Genomic DNA, 17,874 nt, shown 5'->3' with positions numbered 1-17,874 from the left:
ACGATTTGTTTTTCTCCCTCTCCCAAAACACTAGAACTCGAGGGCATCGATTGAAACCGATGGGCTGTAGGTCATCTAGGATGGGCAAAAAGAAATACTTTTTACCAGGGTTGGAATTCTAGCAGGAGCCTCCTTTGCATATTAGGCCACACACCCGCAACGGAGCCAATCCTCCGAGAGTTTACAAGGCTCTTTTTTTGTAAGCTCTTGGAAGATTGACTACATCAGGGGCGTGTGGCCTCATATGCAGAGGAACTCCTGCTAGAATTCCACCCCTGCTTTTTTACACAGGGAGTGGTTAAAAGGTGGAATTCCCTGCTAGGGGATGTTGTGATGGCCACAGGGAATGGATAAAGGGGGTTAGGTAGATTCATTGGTCTCTCGGTGGCTGCTAGCTATGGTGATGGTTATAGAGTTCAGAAGTAGTAAAACTGTGAATCCCAGAACAGGAGGCAACATCAGGGGAAGGTCTCGGTCTTTGAGGCCTGTTGTGAGCCGTCCAGAGGAACCGGTTGGCCACTGTGTGAGACAGGAGGCTGGACTAGGTGGACCTTCCCTGGTCTGATCCAGCAGGGCTCTTCTGATGTTCTTATGAAGGCCTTGGCCTCTATGCCCTCTTGTTGGCCCTCCAGAGGAACTGTTTGGCCACTGTGTGACACAGGAGGCTGGACTAGGTGGACTCTCACTGGTCTGATTCGGCAGGGCTTTTCTGATGTTCCTATGAAGGCCTTGGCCTCTCTGCCCTGCTGTGGGCCCTCCAGAAGAACTGGTTGGCCCCTGTGTGAGACAGGATGCTGGACTAGATGGACCCTCACTGGTCTGATCCGGCAGGGCTCTTCTGATGTTCTTATGTCCTTCATTTCTGGTGGTCTTGCTTAACGGCTCCGAATCATGGGTTTTATACCGTCATCACCTGCGACTCCTCGAGCGCTTTCATCAGCGCTGCCTTCGCACCATCCTCAACATCCACTGGAGTGACTTTGTGACCAACACTGAAGTCCTCAAGCGGGCGGAGGTTACCAGTATCGAGGCACTGCTGCTGAAGACGCAGCTGCGCTGGGCAGGGCATATTTCTAGGATGGAAAACCACCGCCTTCCCAAGATTGCCCTGTATGGCGAACTCTCCACCGGCCATCGAAATAGAGGGGCACCAAAGAAGAGGTACAAGGACTCCTTGAAGAAATCCCTTGGCACCTGTCGCATCAACCATCACCAGTGGTCTGACCTAGCCTCAGATCTCAAAGCATGGAGACACACCATCCACCAGGCTGTCTCTTCCTTTGAGAACGCACGCATAGCTGGTCTTGAGGACAAAAGGAGATTGAGGAAGAATCGCACTGCTACAGCACCAACCCTAAATCAGACTTTTCCTTGCAGCCACTGTGGCCGGACCTGCCTGTCCCGCATTGGTCTTGTCAGCCACCAGCGAGCCTGCAGCAGACGTGGACTATTGCACCCTTCTTAAATCTTCGTTCGCGAAGCCAAGCCGAGAGAGAGAGAGCTTAAGTAACTTGTGGTGTAATAGCACTCGACTGAGTTTTCCCATTCAGGCCTCACAGCGAATACATAAACATTCTACTTGTGTATTTGGAGAAAGCTGGAGCCAAGTAAGAATCCACTGTTTTGTCTTCTAGGTGCGAATCCCTACACCCCTGAACACTAGTGGCGTACAAGTCATCTGCATGAAAGGGAAGGCGAAATACAAGGCCAGTGAGAATGCCATTGTGTGGAAGTAAGTGAGCTCCTGGCATATTTTTGATGTGGATTGCTTGGCGTATCTTTGATATGGTTTGAAAGCCAGTTTGGTGCTGAGAGCCAGTTTGGTGTAGTGGTTAAGAGTGTGGACTCTTATCTGAGAGAACAGGGTTTGATTCCCCACTCCTCCACTTGCACCTGCTGGAATGGCCTTGGGTCAGCCATAGCTCTGGCAGAGGTTGTTCTTGTAAGGGCAGCTTTTGTCAGAGCTCTCTCAGCCCTACCCACTTCACAGGGTGTCTGTTGTGGGGGAGGAAGGGAAAGGAGAGTGTGAGCTGCTCTGAAAATCTGAGATTCGGAGTGGAGGGCGGAATATAGATCCAATATCTTCTTTTTGGTGGACTCTGTCATGGCCTCCCATGATCACCGATAGGCTTCGTGCCCTCCTTCCGTCTGAGCTGAGCAACAGAGGAATGTGCTATTGCTTCACGAGTCCGGCTTTCTCTGTCTCTCTTTCTCCCCCTCTCCCCTTTTAGGATTAAGCGTATGGCAGGAATGAAGGAATCCCAGATCAGCGCGGAAATAGAACTGCTTCCAACCAATGACAAGAAGAAATGGGCTCGGCCCCCCATCTCCATGAACTTTGAGGTGAGGCGGCCTTGTGGTTAGCCCAGGCAGCTGGGCCTAGGGCTGCCGCAACTGAGGCATGACGTCTGTCTCTGGGAGGGGCAAAAGCAAGCGGGTGGCAGTATTCCTTTGGAAACTGCAGAGCAGTGAGCAATACTCCCTCGAAGCTGTAGAGTTTGGTGAGCAGAAATTCTACTTTGTGAACTACCGGCGTTAATGTTGTGAGCTACTTGCATAAATTAGGAGGCGGTGGAGGCTACAAGCACAGATGGCTTCAAGAGGGGATTGGATAAACATACGGAGGGGGGGGTCCATCAGTGGCTATTAGCCACAGCATATTATTGGAACTCTCTGTCTGGGGCAGTGACGCTCTGTATTCTTGGTGCTTGGGGAGGGGGCACAGTGGGAAAGTTTCTAGTGTCCTGGCCCCACTGATGGACCTCCTGATGGCACGTGGGGGTTTTGGCCACTGTGTGACACAGAGTGTTGGACTGGATGGGCCACTGGCCTGATCCAACATGGCTTCTCTTCTGTTCTTATGTGTTGGACTGGATGGGCCACTGGCCTGATCCAGCATGGCTTCTCTTATGTTCTCATGTGACACAGAGTGTTGGACTGGATGGGCCATTGGCCTGATCCAACATGGCTTCTCTTATGTTCTCATGTGACACAGAGTGTTGGACTGGATGGGCCATTGGCCTGATCCAACATGGCTTCTCTTATGTTCTCATGTGACACAGAGTGTTGGACTGGATGGGCCACTGGCCTGATCCAGCATGGCTTCTCTTCTGTTCTTATGTGACACAGAGTGTTGGAGTGGATGGGCCATTGGCCTGATCCAACATGGCTTCTCTTATGTTCTCATGTGACACAGAGTGTTGGACTGGATGGGCTATTGGCCTAATCCAACACGGCTTCTCTTCTGTTCTTATGTGACACAGAGTGTTGGACTGGATGGGCCATTGGCCTGATCCAACATGGCTTCTCTTATGTTAGTTTGCTCTGGGGCCATCCTTCCTGGGCTAAGGCAATAATGTGTGAGGTGGAGGCTAAAAACCTGTGAGCTAGCTCATACTCACTCAGCTTAGAGGGAACGCTGGCAGTGAGTAGAGGCATTGTTACTCCCTGCCCTGTGTGTTTTTAATTGATGTCTGTGTCTGTGCAGCTGGTGCGTGAGCACATTAGTCCTGGTTTTTGGTTTGCGATGTGTTTTTATACCATTTTGTTCTTAGTTGCTGGCAACCTCGATTGGTCCAGAAGGCTGGATAGAAGCCTTTTAAATAAAATAAAATGCTTCACGCGCCAAAGAGCAGGAAAAATAATCAAGGCAGCCTTTCCTTCCGTCTTACGTGATGCTCGTTTCCCTCTGGAATGGCCTTGGGTTAGCCAGAGCTTTCTCAGGAGTTGTCCTTGAAAGGGCAGCTGCTGGGAGAGCCCTCTCAGCCCCACCCACCTCACAGGGTGTCTGTTGTGGGGGAGGGAGGGAAAGGAGATTGTGAGCCGCTCTGAGACTCTGATTCAGAGAGAAGGGCGGGGTATAAATCTGCATTTCTTCTTCTTCTATTACTGACTGGATGATGCAGCCAATTCGGGTGAGATTACCAATCAGTACTGGGTGTTCTGCAGTTACATCAGGGCCAGTTAACAAGGTCGCAGGAACCCTTGTGTTAACTCGAGGGAATGTGGAGGTCCACCAAGGGTGGTCTTGAAATGGTTGGGGCCGATGAGTCGCCCTTGCACCTGTGGAAACTGCCTCCCATCTTCCCTTATCTCTCCCTCTGCGTCACTGTCAGCTTGGCTTTGGTGCTCCAGAAAGCCAGTTTGGTATAGTGGTTAAGTGTGCGGACTCTTATCTGGGAGAACTGGGTTTGATTCCCCCACTCCTCCACTTGCAGCTGCTGGAATGGCCTTGGGTCAGCCACAGCTCTTGCTAAGTTGTTAAGTGCATGGACTCTTATCTGGGAGAACCGGGTTTGATTCCCCGCTCCTCCACTTGCAGCTGCTGGAATGGCCTTGGGTCAGCCATAGCTCTCTTATCTGGGAGAACCGGGTTTGATTCCCCACTCCTCCACTTGCAGCTGCTGGAATGGCCTTGGGTCAGCCAGAGCTCTCTTATCTGGGAGAACCGGGTTTGATTCCCCACTCCTCCACTTGCAGCTGCTGGAATGGCCTTGGGTCAGCCATAGCTCTCTTATCTGGGAGAACCGGGTTTGATTCCCCGCTCCTCCACTTGCAGCTGCTGGAATGGCCTTGGGTCAGCCAGAGCTCTTGCTAAGTTGTTAAGTGCATGGACTCTTATCTGGGAGAACCGGGTTTGATTCCCCACTCCTCCACTTGCAGCTGCTGGAATGGCCTTGGGTCAGCCATAGCTCTCTTATCTGGGAGAACCAGGTTTGATTCCCCGCTCCTCCACTTGCAGCTGCTGGAATGGCCTTGGGTCAGCCAGAGCTCTTGCTAAGTTGTTAAGTGCATGGACTCTTATCTGGGAGAACCGGGTTTGATTCCCCACTCCTCCACTTGCAGCTGCTGGAATGGCCTTGGGTCAGCCATAGCTCTCTTATCTGGGAGAACCGGGTTTGATTCCCCGCTCCTCCACTTGCAGCTGCTGGAATGGTCTTGGGTCAGCCAGAGCTCTTGCTAAGTTGTTAAGTGCATGGACTCTTATCTGGGAGAACTGGGTTTGATTCCCCGCTCCTCCACTTGCACCTGCTGGAATGGCCTTGGGTCACCATAGCTATCTCAGGAGGTTGTCCTTGAAAGAGCAGCTGCTGGGGGAGCCCTCTCATCCCCACCCACCTCCCAGGGTGTCTGTTGAGGGGGAGGAAGATATAGGAGATGTAAGCTGCTCTGAGGCTCTGATTCTGAGAGAAGGGCGGGAGGTCTAAATCTGCAGTCTCCTCCTCCTCCCCCTCCCCTGGGTCGTAATGTCTGTTTTTACGATCTTATTTTAACTCTGTTTTATTGTTGTAAGCCGCCCTGAGCCCACTTGCGAGACAGGCCGGGATAGAAACCCCCCAAATTAAATTAAAAGAGGCAGGATTTTAACATCCCCTGTCCTTGTTTCCTGTTGTACCCAGGTTCCGTTTGCACCTTCTGGGCTGAAGGTGCGTTACCTGAAAGTGTTCGAGCCAAAGCTGAACTACAGTGACCACGACGTGATCAAATGGGTGAGGTACATCGGGCGGAGCGGGATCTACGAGACGAGATGCTAGCCCTGCGCGACCCGCCCGGCTCCCTCTTTTTCCCCAGCCGGCCTCCCTCGGTCTCAAAACTACAATTGAAGAGCATCTCTCTGGCCTCTCCTCCTCCGTCCAGAGGCCGAAAGCTAGACTCCCACAGTTTCCTCCTGGGGGGGAGGGGTGGAAAAGGACAGTGTTGCCTGCTCCGGTTTTTGGTTCCGATCCATCACGGCTGAAGCCAGACAGCTCGGAAAGAGCCCGGCCAGCGTTTTGTTCCAGGGTCTAACTACCCCCTCTCTTGTGGTCCTTCTAGGGAACGTCCGCCGCGTAACGAGCCCTCTTCCGTTGGTGTCATTACTTGCATCATAGCCCTAGTATTTTTTGGAAGTTCTTGTGCATAATGTACTTGTAGGATAGGTCTGTAAACCATAGACTGGACAAACCTTGAGTTGGTTTCCCGCTGCTGTCCCTGCTTTATTGGCTGTTGTGGTGGTTTGTTGCTGTGCGGCAGGAGCGGGGTGTGCTGTCCCTTCCGCTCCACTGCCCTTCTTACTCTCCCCTCCCCTCCTCGCACAGCATCCTTAGCACAGAGTCCTACTTTTGGGGAAGCTTTGTGACCAAAAAAGGCTGAGGGTTGGAGGTTTGCGGGGGGCGTGGGGCAAAGCACAGCATTTAGAATCCTTTGGAGGGCACAGGTCCTTGGAGCACGGACAGCTGACGAAGCCAGCGCCTTCCTCCTCCACCAATTTAGAACTTTCATCCAAATCTTTAAAAAAAAGAATTTAAAAACTAGCAAGCTGACTTTGGGTCAGGGCAGCACGTGGGGGATCTATTCCCTGCAATCCAATCAGTCCGTTAAGTTGTGTATCTTCTCCTCCCCCCCCTCCCTCGCCCTGCCCAATCGGCTTACACTTTTTCTCTTGCTGAACGCTTTTTGGTCAATAGACGCGCCGCCGCAACCCGCAATCCTCTGCTTCGATAGCGTGAGTCTCCCATTTTGTACACTTGTGATTTGTCCAGTTCTAAACCGAATAAAAGTATGTAGAACCAGCTGGTCGGAGTGCTGCTGTTAATTGAAATGGGGGGGGGGGGCGGGGAGGGGGCTAGGGGCAGAGGCCTCAGCTAGATCTGGCTGCCCCCTAACCACTTTGAGAGGTGTCAAACGTTTGTTACGAGGGCCAGATCTGTCATAACGGTCACTTTGTTGGGCCAGGCCTCATGGGCCGTAAAAGGTTGACAAGGTTATGCCTGGGACGGAGAAGGTAGAGAAAGAAGTCCTTTTCTCCCTTTCTCACAATACAAGAACTCGTGGGCATTCGATGGAATTGCTGAGCGGTGGGGTTAGAACGGATAAAAGGAAGTTCTTCTTCACCCAAAGGGTGATTGACAGGTGGAATTCACTGCCACAGGAGGTGGTGGCGGCTACAAGCATAGCCAGCTTCAAGAGGGGTGTCATGACCCAGATGGGTTGCTTCCTAACACTCCCACCGCTCTGGATTTATGGTCCCTTTGGAAGGCCCAGAGTACCCTCCCAAGCCCAATCAAAAATGCCCCTTTTAGCCGAGAAACACAGGTGTGATGACCAGGCAGAGAACATTAAAAAAAGATAAAGGTGTATTAATGCAGGGATGGGTATTTAAACAAGGCAAGGTGCTTAAAAAAGGCAACTAGAATGATTCAAGGTTTGGAACACTTTCGCTATGAAGAAAGGTTAAAACGCTTGGGGCTCTTTAGCTTTCGACTGCGGGGTGACACGATGGAGGTTTACAAGTTTATGCATGGGATGGAGAAGGTAGAGAAAGAAGTACGTACTTTTTTCCCTTTCTCACAATACAAGAACTCGTGGGCATTCAATGAAATTGCGGAGCAGTCGGGTTAGAACGGATAAAAGGAAGTCTTTCTTCACCCAAAGGGTGATTAACACGTGGAATTCACTGCCACAGGAGGTGGCGGCGGCTACAAGCATAACCAGCTTCAAGAGGGGGTTAGATAAAAATATGGAGCAGAGGTCCATCAATGGCTATTAGCCACAGTGTGTGTGTGTGTATTTTGGCCACTGTGTGACACAGAGTGTTGGACTGGAGGGGCCACTGGCCTGATCCAACATGGCTTCTCTTATGTTCTTATGTGACGCAGAGTGTTGGACTGGATGGGCCACTGGCCTGATCCAACATGGCTTCTCTTATGTTCTTATGTGACACAGAGTGTTGGACTGGAGGGGCCATTGGCCTGATCCAACATGGCTTCTCTTATGTTCTTATGTGACACAGAGTGCTGGACTGGAGGGGCATTGGCCTGATCCAACAGGGCTTCTCTTATGTTCTTATGTGACACAGAGTGTTGGACTGGAGGGGCCATTGGCCTGAACCAACAGGGCTTCTCTTATGTTCTTATGTGACACAGAGTGTTGGACTGGAGGGGCCATTGGCCTGATCCAACATGGCTTCTCTTATGTTCTTATGTGACACAGAGTGCTGGACTGGAGGGGCCATTGGCCTAATCCAACGTGGCTTCTCTTATGTTCTTATGTGACACAGAGTGCTGGACTGGAGGGGCCATTGGCCTAATCCAACGTGGCTTCTCTTATGTTCTTATGTGACACAGAGTGTTGGACTGGAGGGGCCATTGGCCTGATCCAACGTGGCTTCTTTTATGTTCTTAATAGATATAGCAGTGTATAAAGGAAAATGAAAATAAACCCTAACACGGCTACCTGTCCTTCCCCTAGCCTCTTAGTCGCCAGGGCCCACAGCCCTTTTCCCCAGGCCGACTGCCTGTGCCTCACTCTGCCTTCTGAGTGAGGGATCCTTCTCTCAGCCACAGACTGTCCTCCCAGCCTGACTCTGTGAGAGAAAAGAACTCAGTTCCACAGCCCACAAAGTTTATGTATCAATCTCCTCATACAATCCCTGGACACTGATTGGTTACCGCGGGCGCCAAGCATTGCGGGGATTGTAGGCTGTGTCTGCTTTCTACTCCCACTCTGCTCTCTAGGCCTCCCTAGGCCTTGTCTCCCAGTCCTGCGCAGATCATGACAAGGGGATGGGATAAACATATGGAGCAGAGGTCCATCAGTGGCTATTAGGCTCAGCCAATGGAGAAAAGAGAGGTTTCGCTCTGTAGCTCTGCTGTGCGATTGAGCAAGCCTTGCAAAGCGAGCTGTGATGCAGAAGCAAGCAAGATATAGCGAGAAGGAAGCAGATGACAGCTAGTTGCTCGGGGGCCTGATTCGGCCCCCGAACTGCATGTTTGACACCCTTGCAACATTTTGCACACGCTCAAGGTTTGCAAATTGAGTAGAGCTTATTTGCTTTCTCCCCGGAAAGGAAGAACAGAAGACGAGCAATTGCAATCCTAAGGCAGACTTAACTCTGCCAAAGCCCACTTCCAAGTGTCACCACCGGTGGACCCATCTTCCACAAATGTGGCCATTCCATTCTAAAGCTGTGCATGCTGTGTGGCCATTGTTCCCTCCTCCGATAGCGAGTGCTGCATTTTAATTGCTCGTTGAGGAAATGAGAGCTTTCACAAACTTATCGTTTTCGACAAATCTACTGTGTTCTATATTTTGTTTTGATGGTTATTTATTTTTTAAAAAAGAATATTGTTTATGCCCTTCGGTGTTTTTTCAATTCTTAAACACACAAACAAAAGTTTATTAAAAAAAACCCAAAACACCTTTGTTCTATTGCTTCAGGGCAACACAGCTGCCCGCCTGAGGGCAATCTTAGGCAGCGTTATTCCGGTTGAAGCGTTATTCCAATGGTTTCAACTGAGCCTGCGGTTCTGATAATGGATAACTTGTTTATCAGCTATTTTTAATTTGCTGAGGTAAGAATGATAGTTAAAAATGAGAGTATGAGAAAATATTTTGTTCTTTCTTAAAATATTATGATAAGATAGATAATATGACTTCATTTAGTAATATATTGGATCATTAATCGAATGAGGTAATAGCCATAAAGAAGTATTAATTCCTTTTTTCTTTTTAGTTTTTTTTTTTAAATGTTAATTACCTTTATTGCTTTTATATTGTAAGTAACACTGGGGAAGTCTTGAAAGGGAGGAGGGGAGGTGGAAATGTGATGCAACGTATTGACTTTTATTTAAGAGAAGTAAATGAAATAGTGATATAATACGTTGTAGAATAATAAAAAAAAATTGTTTTTACACTGAACTGAGCCTGCAGTTCTGAAGAAGAAGACTGCAGATTTATACCCCACCCTTCTCTCTGAATCAGAGCCGCTCACAATCTCTTCTATCTTCTCTCTCCACAACAGACACCCTGTGAGGTGGGGGCAGATTTATACCCCGCCCTTCTCTCTGAATCAGAGACTCAGAGCCGCTCACAATCTCCTCTATCTTCTCTCTCCACAACAGACACCCTGTGAGGTGGGGGCAGATTTATACCCCGCCCTTCTCCCTGAATCAGAGACTCAGAGCCGCTCACAATCTCCTCTATCTTCTCTCTCCACAACAGACACCCTGTGAGGTGGGGGCAGATTTATACCCCGCCCTTCTTTCTGAATCAGAGACTCAGAGCCGCTCACAATCTCCTCTATCTTCTCCCCCCACAACAGACACCCTGTGAGGTGGGGGCAGATTTATATCCCGCCCTTCTCCCTGAATCAGAGACTCAGAGCGGCTCACAATCTCCTATGTCTTCTCCCCCCACAACAGACACCCTGTGCGGTGGGTGGTGCTGAGAGAGCTCTCCCAAAAGCTGCCCTTTCAAGAACAGCTCTGCGAGCGAGCTGTGGCTGACCCAAGGCCATTCCAGCAGGTGCAAGTGGAGGAGTGGGGAATCAGACCCGGTTCTCCCAGATAAGAGTCCGCACACTTAACCACTGCACCAGACTGGCTCTTCTGTGTCTAGTTTCTGTGGACTAAGCCCCACTCAATAAAACGGGACTGACTTTTGAGCGAACATCTGTAGACTGCGCTCCTACATAGACTGGAGTCAGCTCTGCCTAGGACTGCAGTATTTGTCTTCTGTTCTTAATTCATCGTTCTTTGATGTAAGGCATTTCTGGCACTGCATCTGGGGAGACAGCAAATCTAAATATACTCAGAGGAGGCGATGACAATTTGCATTGCCTTCACTGCGGCAAGGAAGTCTCTTCAGCGCCTGGCTTGTGAGAACTTCCAAGGGATTCTTTTTAGCTCTGTCGATGATAAAGTTTCTGCTGAGGAGGAGATGGCACCTCGCCTTTGGCCAGTTTGGTGTAGTGGTTAAGTGTGCCAAAGCCAGTAACCTAAGCCAGTTTGGTGTCGTGGTTAAGTGCGCAGACTCTTACCTGGGAGAACTGGGTTTGATTCCCCACTCCTCCACTTGCACCTGCTGGAATGGCCTTGGGTCAGTCATAGCTCTCGCAGAGCTGTCCTTGAAAGGGCAGCTGCTGTGAGAACCCTCTCCAGCCCCACCCACCTCACAGGGTGTCTGTTGTGGGGGGAGAAGATAGAGGAGATTGTAAGCCATTCTGAGTCTCTGATTCAGAGAGAAGGACAGGGTATAAATCTGCAGTCGTTTTCTATACTTCCTCCTCCTCCTCTTTCTTCTCCTCCTCTCCCTCTTCATCCTCCTCTTCTTCCTCCTTTTCTTCTTCCTCTTCTTCTTCCTCCTCCTCTTCTTCCTTTTCTTCTTCCTCCTCTTCCTCCTGTTCTTCCTCCTCTTCTTCCTCCTCTTTTTCCTCTTCCTCTTCAGATTTTGTAAGGGTTGATCCACAGAATAGAGTTGTGTTGCTTCCATTTGTTGCCTCCATAGTCAACTCCCCTCAGCTCATATTAGATGCCTCCCCCCTCCCATTTAGTTCGGGTCCAATTGACTTGCCTGCCAGAACTGTGTGTTGGATCCACTGGTGCCAACAGACCCAGCCAGCTATTTTTCAGGGCACAAGTCGGGTTGCCAGGTCCAATTCAAGAAATATCTGGGGACTTTGGGAGTGGAGCCAGGAGACATTGGGGGTGGAGCCAGGAACAAGGGTGTGACAAGGAGAATTGAACTCCAAGGGAGTTCTGGCCACTACATTTAATGGGACGGCACATCTTTTAAATGCCTTCCCCTGCACTGGAAATAATGCAGGATAGGGGCACTTTCTTCTGGGGCTCATAGAATTGGACCCACTGGTCCAGTGCAAGCATCAAAAAGATATTTTGGGGAGAGGCACTGGATGCTATGGAGAAAATTTGGGGCCTCTGCCTCTAAACTGGAGAGCCAGTTTGGTGTAGTGGTTAAGTACGCAGACTCTTATCTGGCAGAACCGGGTTTGATTCCCCACTCCTCCACTTGCAGCTGGTGGAATGGCCTTGGGTCAGCCATAGCTCTGGCAGTGGTTGTCCTTGAAAGGGCAGCTGCTGTGAGAGCCCTCTCAGCCACACCCACCTCACAGGGTGTCTGTTGCGGGGGAGGAAGGGAAAGGAGATTGCGAGCCGCTCTGAGACTCTTCGGAGTGGAGGGCGGGATATAAATCTAATATCTTCATCTACCTCACAGGGTGTCTGTTGTGGGGAAGGAAGGGAAAGGAGATTGTGAGCCGCTCTGAGACTCTTCGGAGTGGAGGGCGGGATATAAATCCAATATCTTCATCTACCTCAAAGGGTGTCTGTTGTGGGGGAGGAAGGGAAAGGAGATTGTGAGTCGCTCTGAGACTCTTCGGAGTGGAGGGCGGGATATAAATCCAATATCTTCATCTACCTCACAGGGTGTCTGTTGTGGGGGAGGAAGGTAAAGGAGATTGTGAGCCGCTCTGAGACTCTTTGGAGTGGATGGCGGGATATAAATCCAATATCTTCATCTACCTCACAGGGTGTCTGTTGTGGGAGAGGAAGGGAAAGGAGATTGTGAGCCGCTCTGAGACTCTTCGGAGTGGAGGGCGGGATATAAATCCAATATCTTCATCTACCTCACAGGGTGTCTGTTGTGGGGGAGGAAGGTAAAGGAGATTGTGAGCCGCTCTGAGACTCTTCGGAGTGGAGGGCGGGATATAAATCCAATATCTTCATCTACCTCACAGGGTGTCTGTTGTGGGGGAAGGAGGTAAAGGAGATTGTGAGCCGCTCTGAGACTCTTCGGAGTGGAGGGCGGGATATAAATCCAATATCTTCATCTACCTCACAGGGTGTCTGTTGTGGGGGAAGGAGGTAAAGGAGATTGTGAGCCGCTCTGAGACTCTTCGGAGTGGAGGGCGGGATATAAATCCAATATCTTCATCTACCTCACAGGGTGTCTGTTGTGGGGGAGGAAGGTAAAGGAGATTGTGAGCCGCTCTGAGACTCTTTGGAGTGGATGGCGGGATATAAATCCAATATCTTCATCTACCTCACAGGGTGTCTGTTGTGGGAGAGGAAGGGAAAGGAGATTGTGAGCCGCTCTGAGACTCTTCAGAGTGGAGGGCGGGATATAAATCCAATATCTTCATCTACCTCACAGGGTGTCTGTTGTGGGGGAAGGAGGTAAAGGAGATTGTGAGCCGCTCTGAGACTCTTCGGAGTGGAGGGCGGGATATAAATCCAATATCTTCATCTACCTCACAGGGTGTCTGTTGTGGGGGGGGGGAGGGAAAGGAGATTGTGAGCCGCTCTGAGACTCTTCGGAGTGGAGGGCGGGATATAAATCCAATATCTTCATCTACCTCACAGGGTGTCTGTTGTGGGGGAGGAAGGTAAAGGAGATGGTGAGCCGCTCTGAGACTCTTTGGAGTGGAGGGCGGGATATAAATCCAATATCATCTTCTTCTAAAAACAGCTTCCCCAGAGCCCCAGCCACCCGTGGATCAATTCTCCATTATGCCCTAGGGCAGGGATGGCCATATTGTGTGGCTCTCAAAGCCTCCCCTGCCCCATTAGTGAACTTGGAGAAGGCATTTAAATCATTTCTCCCAGCCAAGTCAGCTGACAGCTTGGCGAATGCATTTAAAAGTTGCTTTCTTTTCACCTCCCTCCCACCTCTATTTTCCTTCCTCCTTTTGTCTCATGGCTCTCAAACACCTGATGTTCGTGTCTTGGGGCTAGGGGTGCCAATCCCCAGGTGGGGGCAGGGGATCCCCTGGTTTGGAGGTCCTCCCCTCGCTTCAGGGTCATCAGAAAGCGGGGGGAGGGGAGGGAAATGTCTGCTGGACACTTCATGATTCCCTATGAAGATCGGTTCCCATAGGGTAGAATGGAGAATTGATTCACGGGTATCTGGGGCTCTAGGGAGGCTGTTTTTTGAGGTAGAGGCACCAAATTTTCAGCATAGCATCCAGTGCCTCTCCCCAAAATACCCACCAAGTTTCAAAAGGATTGGATAAGGGGGTCCAATTCTATGAGCCCCTTGCGGCTCTCCGTCATCTGATGTTTATTCCATGTGGCTCTTACCTGAAGCAAGTGTGGCCCCCCTGCCCTAGGGGAATCGGTCTCCATAGGGAATAACAGAGTGCCCAGCAGACATTTCCCTCCCCTCCTGAGTTCGATCCCAGCGGAAACTGGTTCAGGTAGCCGGCTCCAGGTTGACTCAGCCTTCCATCCTGCCGAGGTCGGTCAAATGAGTCCCCAGCTTGCTTGGGGGGGAAAGCGTAGAGGACTGGGGAAGGCAATGGCAAACCACCCCGTCAAAAGTCTGCCGTGAAAACGCTGTGAAAGCAACGTCACCCCAGAGTCGGAAGCGACTGCTGCTTGCACATGGGACTGCCTTTACCTTTTTTTGTTAGAAAGAAAGAGCCCCGTGGCGCAGAGTGGTAAAGCTGCAGTACTGCAGTCCTAAGCTCTGCTCAGGACCTGAGTTCAATCCCGGCGGAAGCTGGTTCAGGTAGCCGGCTCGAGGTTGACTCAGCCTTCCATCCTTCCGAGGTGGGTCAAATGAGCACCCAGCTTGCTGGGGGGAAAGCGTAGATGACTGGGGAAGGCAATGGCAAACCACCCCGTCAAAAGTCTGCCGTGAAAACGCTGTGAAAGCAACGTCACCCCAGAGTCGGAAGCGACTGCTGCTTGCACAGGGGACTACCTTTACCTTTTTTGTTAGAAAGAAAGAGCCCCGTGGCGCAGAGTGGTAAAGCTGCAGTACTGCAGTCCTAAGCTCTGCTCACGACCTGAGTTCGATCCCGGCGGAAGCTGGTTCAGGTAGCCGGCTCGAGGTTGACTCAGCCTTCCATCCTGCCGAGGTCGGTAAAATGAGTCCCCAGCTTGCTGGGGGGAAAGCGTAGAGGACTGGGGAAGGCAAGGGCAAACCACCCCGTCAGAAGTCTGCCGTGAAAACAACAGGGGCTTTCCCTGAAGCGGGGGGAGGGCCTCCAAATTGGGGGATCCTTAGTCCCCACCTGGGGATTTGTGTTCTACGGAAAAGTCAACTTCAGTGGAATTTTCAAGAATATGCCGCAGTTGCTCAGCACAAAGAACTTTTTAAAGACTCGCTATTGAAGGAATATCTCGTTCTGTTTTATGACATGCAATGTACATAACCGACATTAGAAGTCAAACTTACAATAAAGCGTTTGCCCTTTTTCATCACGAAAGAGTCCATGTCGAGGGAGAACTCCCAAGGAGTGCGGTCACCTCTCCTGGTGGATGACGAGGTTGCCTGCCGTGTCAAAAGCTGCTTTGCGGTACATTGAAGACTCAGCACGTGAGGCGATGTCTTTATAAAAGGGATGGTGGGGATGGCGATGGCGATGGGGAGGGAGGGTGGCTCCCTATAGAATGGTTTTAAAGTTGATGTAAATTATGGTTTTATATGTTTTATTGGATTAATTGTTTTATAATGTTGTAAGCCGCCCTGAGTCCGCTTGCGGAGAGGGCGGGATATAAATGAAAAGTAATAAATAAATAATAAATAAATCAGTGGTAGAGCGTCTGCTTGGTAAGCAGAAGGTCCCAGGTTCAATCCCCGGCATCTCCAACTCAAAAGGATCCAAGCAGATAGGCGTGAAAAACCTCAGCTTGAGACCCAGAAGAGCCGCTGCCAGTCTGAGTAGACAAGACTGATTCTGATGGACCGAGGGTCTGATTCAGTATAAGGCAGCTTCATATGTTCAAGGTCAAGGTAGTCCCCTGTGCAAGCAGCAGTCGCTTCCAACTCTGGGGTGACGTTGCTTTCACAGCGTTTTCACGGCAGACTTGATGGGGTGGTTTGCCATTGCCTTCCCCAGTCATCTACACTTTCCCCCCAGCAAGCTGGGTATTCATTTTACCTACCTCGGAAGGATGGAAGGCTGAGTCAACCTGGAGCCGGCTACCTGAACCAGCTTCTGCTGGGATCGAACTCAGGTCGTGAGCAGAGCTTAGGACTGCAGTACTGCAGCTTTACCACTCTCCGCCACAGGGCTCTTTCTTTCTAACAAAAAAAGGTAAAGGTAGTCTCCTGTGCAAGCCCCAGTCGCTTCCAACTCTGGGGTGACGTTGCTTTCACAGCGTTTTCACGGCAGACTTTTGATGGGGTGGTTTTCCATTGCCTTTCCCAGTCATCTACACTTTCCCGCCCTCCACTCCGAAGAGTCTCAGAGCGGCTCACAATCTCCTTTACCTTCCTCCCCCACAACAGACACCCTGTGAGGTGGGTGGGGCTGGAGAGGGCTCTCACAGCGGCTGCCCTTTCAAGGACAACCTCTGCCAGAGCTATGGCTGACCCAAGGCCATGCCAGCAGGTGCAAGTGGAGGGGTGGGGAATCAAACCTGGTTCTCCCAGATAAGAGTCCAGACACTTAACCACTACACCAAACTGAGTAACTAAAAGAGTCATGTGGAAAAGTGAAGCAGGAACAAGGCCCGAAGGCATCCGCGAAAAACCAGCCTCGATGATGGAAAAATTAACAAATTTATACAAGTTACTTCCTACATAAACAAATGACGCTTCTTATAGATGCGCATGCAATATATATACAATACAATATATCCCGAACCCAAAGTCCTTTCGTTCAATGCCAAAGTTCATTTCTTTGTGGTGGAAGTCCGGGGAAGACCTTAAACAAGCTGTGAAGTAGCAGTACGTTGCTTAGATGGTCCTTTCAGCAAAGACAGGCGTAAAGACGATAAGCAGCGCAATTGCGCAAAGGGGAAGCGCGTATCGCCCGGCTCACACGAGGCTTTAACACGCTGCGCGAAAGATAATGTCGAGAAATCACCGGCAAGCTTCACCAATCTTGAATCATTTATACATGGCAATAGCTCAACTTTTTTCCCTGCAGATTAGAACGGCCTTTGTTCCTGCTTAAACCGTGGATTGGCTGCCCTAGATACCACCCCCCAAGTTTCCAGGAACTTCTCGGATCAGAGTGGGCATCCAGGCGGGGGGATTTAGCAAGAGACCCCACAAAAAATGCTGTCGCGTTGTGTTCGAAGTTAGAGGCAAGCACCAAATCGGGGGGGGGGGGGGGAGGACGTAAACCTGTGAAGCCTGGACTCTAGAACAGGCATGGCCAAACTTGCTTACCATGAGTAGAGAAAGAAGTCCTTTTCTCCCTTTCTCACAATACGAGAACTCGTGGGCATTCGATGAAATTGCTGAGCAGTCGAGTTAGATTGGATAAAAGGAAGTCCTTCTTCACCCAAAGGATGATTAACATGTGGAATTCACTGCCACAGGAGGTGGTGGTGGCCACAAGTATAGCCAGCTTTAAGAGGGGATTGGATAAAAATATGGAGCAGAGGTCCATCAGTGGCTATTAGCCACAGTGTATATTTGTGTATGTGTGTGTGTGTGTACACACTCATGAGGGGAGGGATGGTGGCTCAGTGGTAGAGCATCGGCTTGTGAAGCAGAAGGTCCCAGGTTCAATCTCTGGCATCTCCAAAAAAGGGTCCAGGCAAATAGGTGTGAAAAACCTCAGCTTGAGACCCTGGAGAGCCGCTGCCAGTCTGAGAAGACAATACTGACTTTGATGGACCTAGTGTCTGATTCAGTATAAGGCAGCTTCATATGTTCACACACACACACACATATTGGCCACTGTGTGACACAGAGTGTTGGACTGGATGGGCCATTGGCCTGATCCAACATGGCTTCTCTTGTATTCTTATAAGAGCCACATAGAATAAATCTCCGATGTCCAAGAGCCACAAGACATGAAGGTCAGTTGTTTGAGAGCTGCAAGGGAAGGAAGGAAGATCAGGGAGGAAGGAGGGAGAGAGAGGTGGGAAGAAAGCCACTTTAACTGCATTCTCCAAGCCACTAGCTGTCTTGGCTTGGAGCAGTGATTTAAAGAGACCAGTGCCTCCTCCAAGCCAACCAATGGGTGGCAGGGACTTCACGAGTCTTACGATATGTGTGAAAGAGCCACATGGGGCTCCCGAGCTGCAGTTCGGCCACCCCTGCTCTAGAAGACCTAAGCTGCGCTAGAGCTTGGCTCGGGGAGGAGGGGCGGGTTTCCTCTTTGCTCCGGGAAAAGCAACGCAAGAGGCAATG

The 17,874-nt window shown here is 50.4% G+C and overlaps 1 protein-coding gene and 1 non-coding gene across 2 annotated transcripts in view; both read left to right on the top strand.

Annotated features, from left to right (window-relative positions):
• Positions 1-6,552, top strand: part of AP2M1 (adaptor related protein complex 2 subunit mu 1) — a 45,804-nt gene extending 39,252 nt beyond the window's left edge. Inside the window, exons 8-10 of the mRNA XM_060242816.1 lie at positions 1,635-1,732; positions 2,232-2,343; positions 5,400-6,552. Coding sequence (XP_060098799.1) covers positions 1,635-1,732; positions 2,232-2,343; positions 5,400-5,534 — 345 coding nt within the window. The 3' untranslated portion in view covers positions 5,535-6,552. The remainder of the gene's footprint in view (positions 1-1,634; positions 1,733-2,231; positions 2,344-5,399) is intronic.
• A 10,635-nt stretch (positions 6,553-17,187) lies between these two features.
• Positions 17,188-17,262, top strand: TRNAH-GUG (transfer RNA histidin (anticodon GUG)). The gene has a single exon. It is a non-coding gene; the product is annotated as a tRNA-His (tRNA).
• Positions 17,263-17,874: the final 612 nt, after the last annotated feature.

The sequence above is a fragment of the Heteronotia binoei genome, chromosome 6, assembly GCF_032191835.1.
Source record: "Heteronotia binoei isolate CCM8104 ecotype False Entrance Well chromosome 6, APGP_CSIRO_Hbin_v1, whole genome shotgun sequence".
Lineage (NCBI taxonomy): Eukaryota > Metazoa > Chordata > Lepidosauria > Squamata > Gekkonidae > Heteronotia > Heteronotia binoei.
The sequence above is the reverse complement of the archived record's forward strand: the minus strand, read 5'-3'. Positions and strand labels throughout refer to the sequence as shown.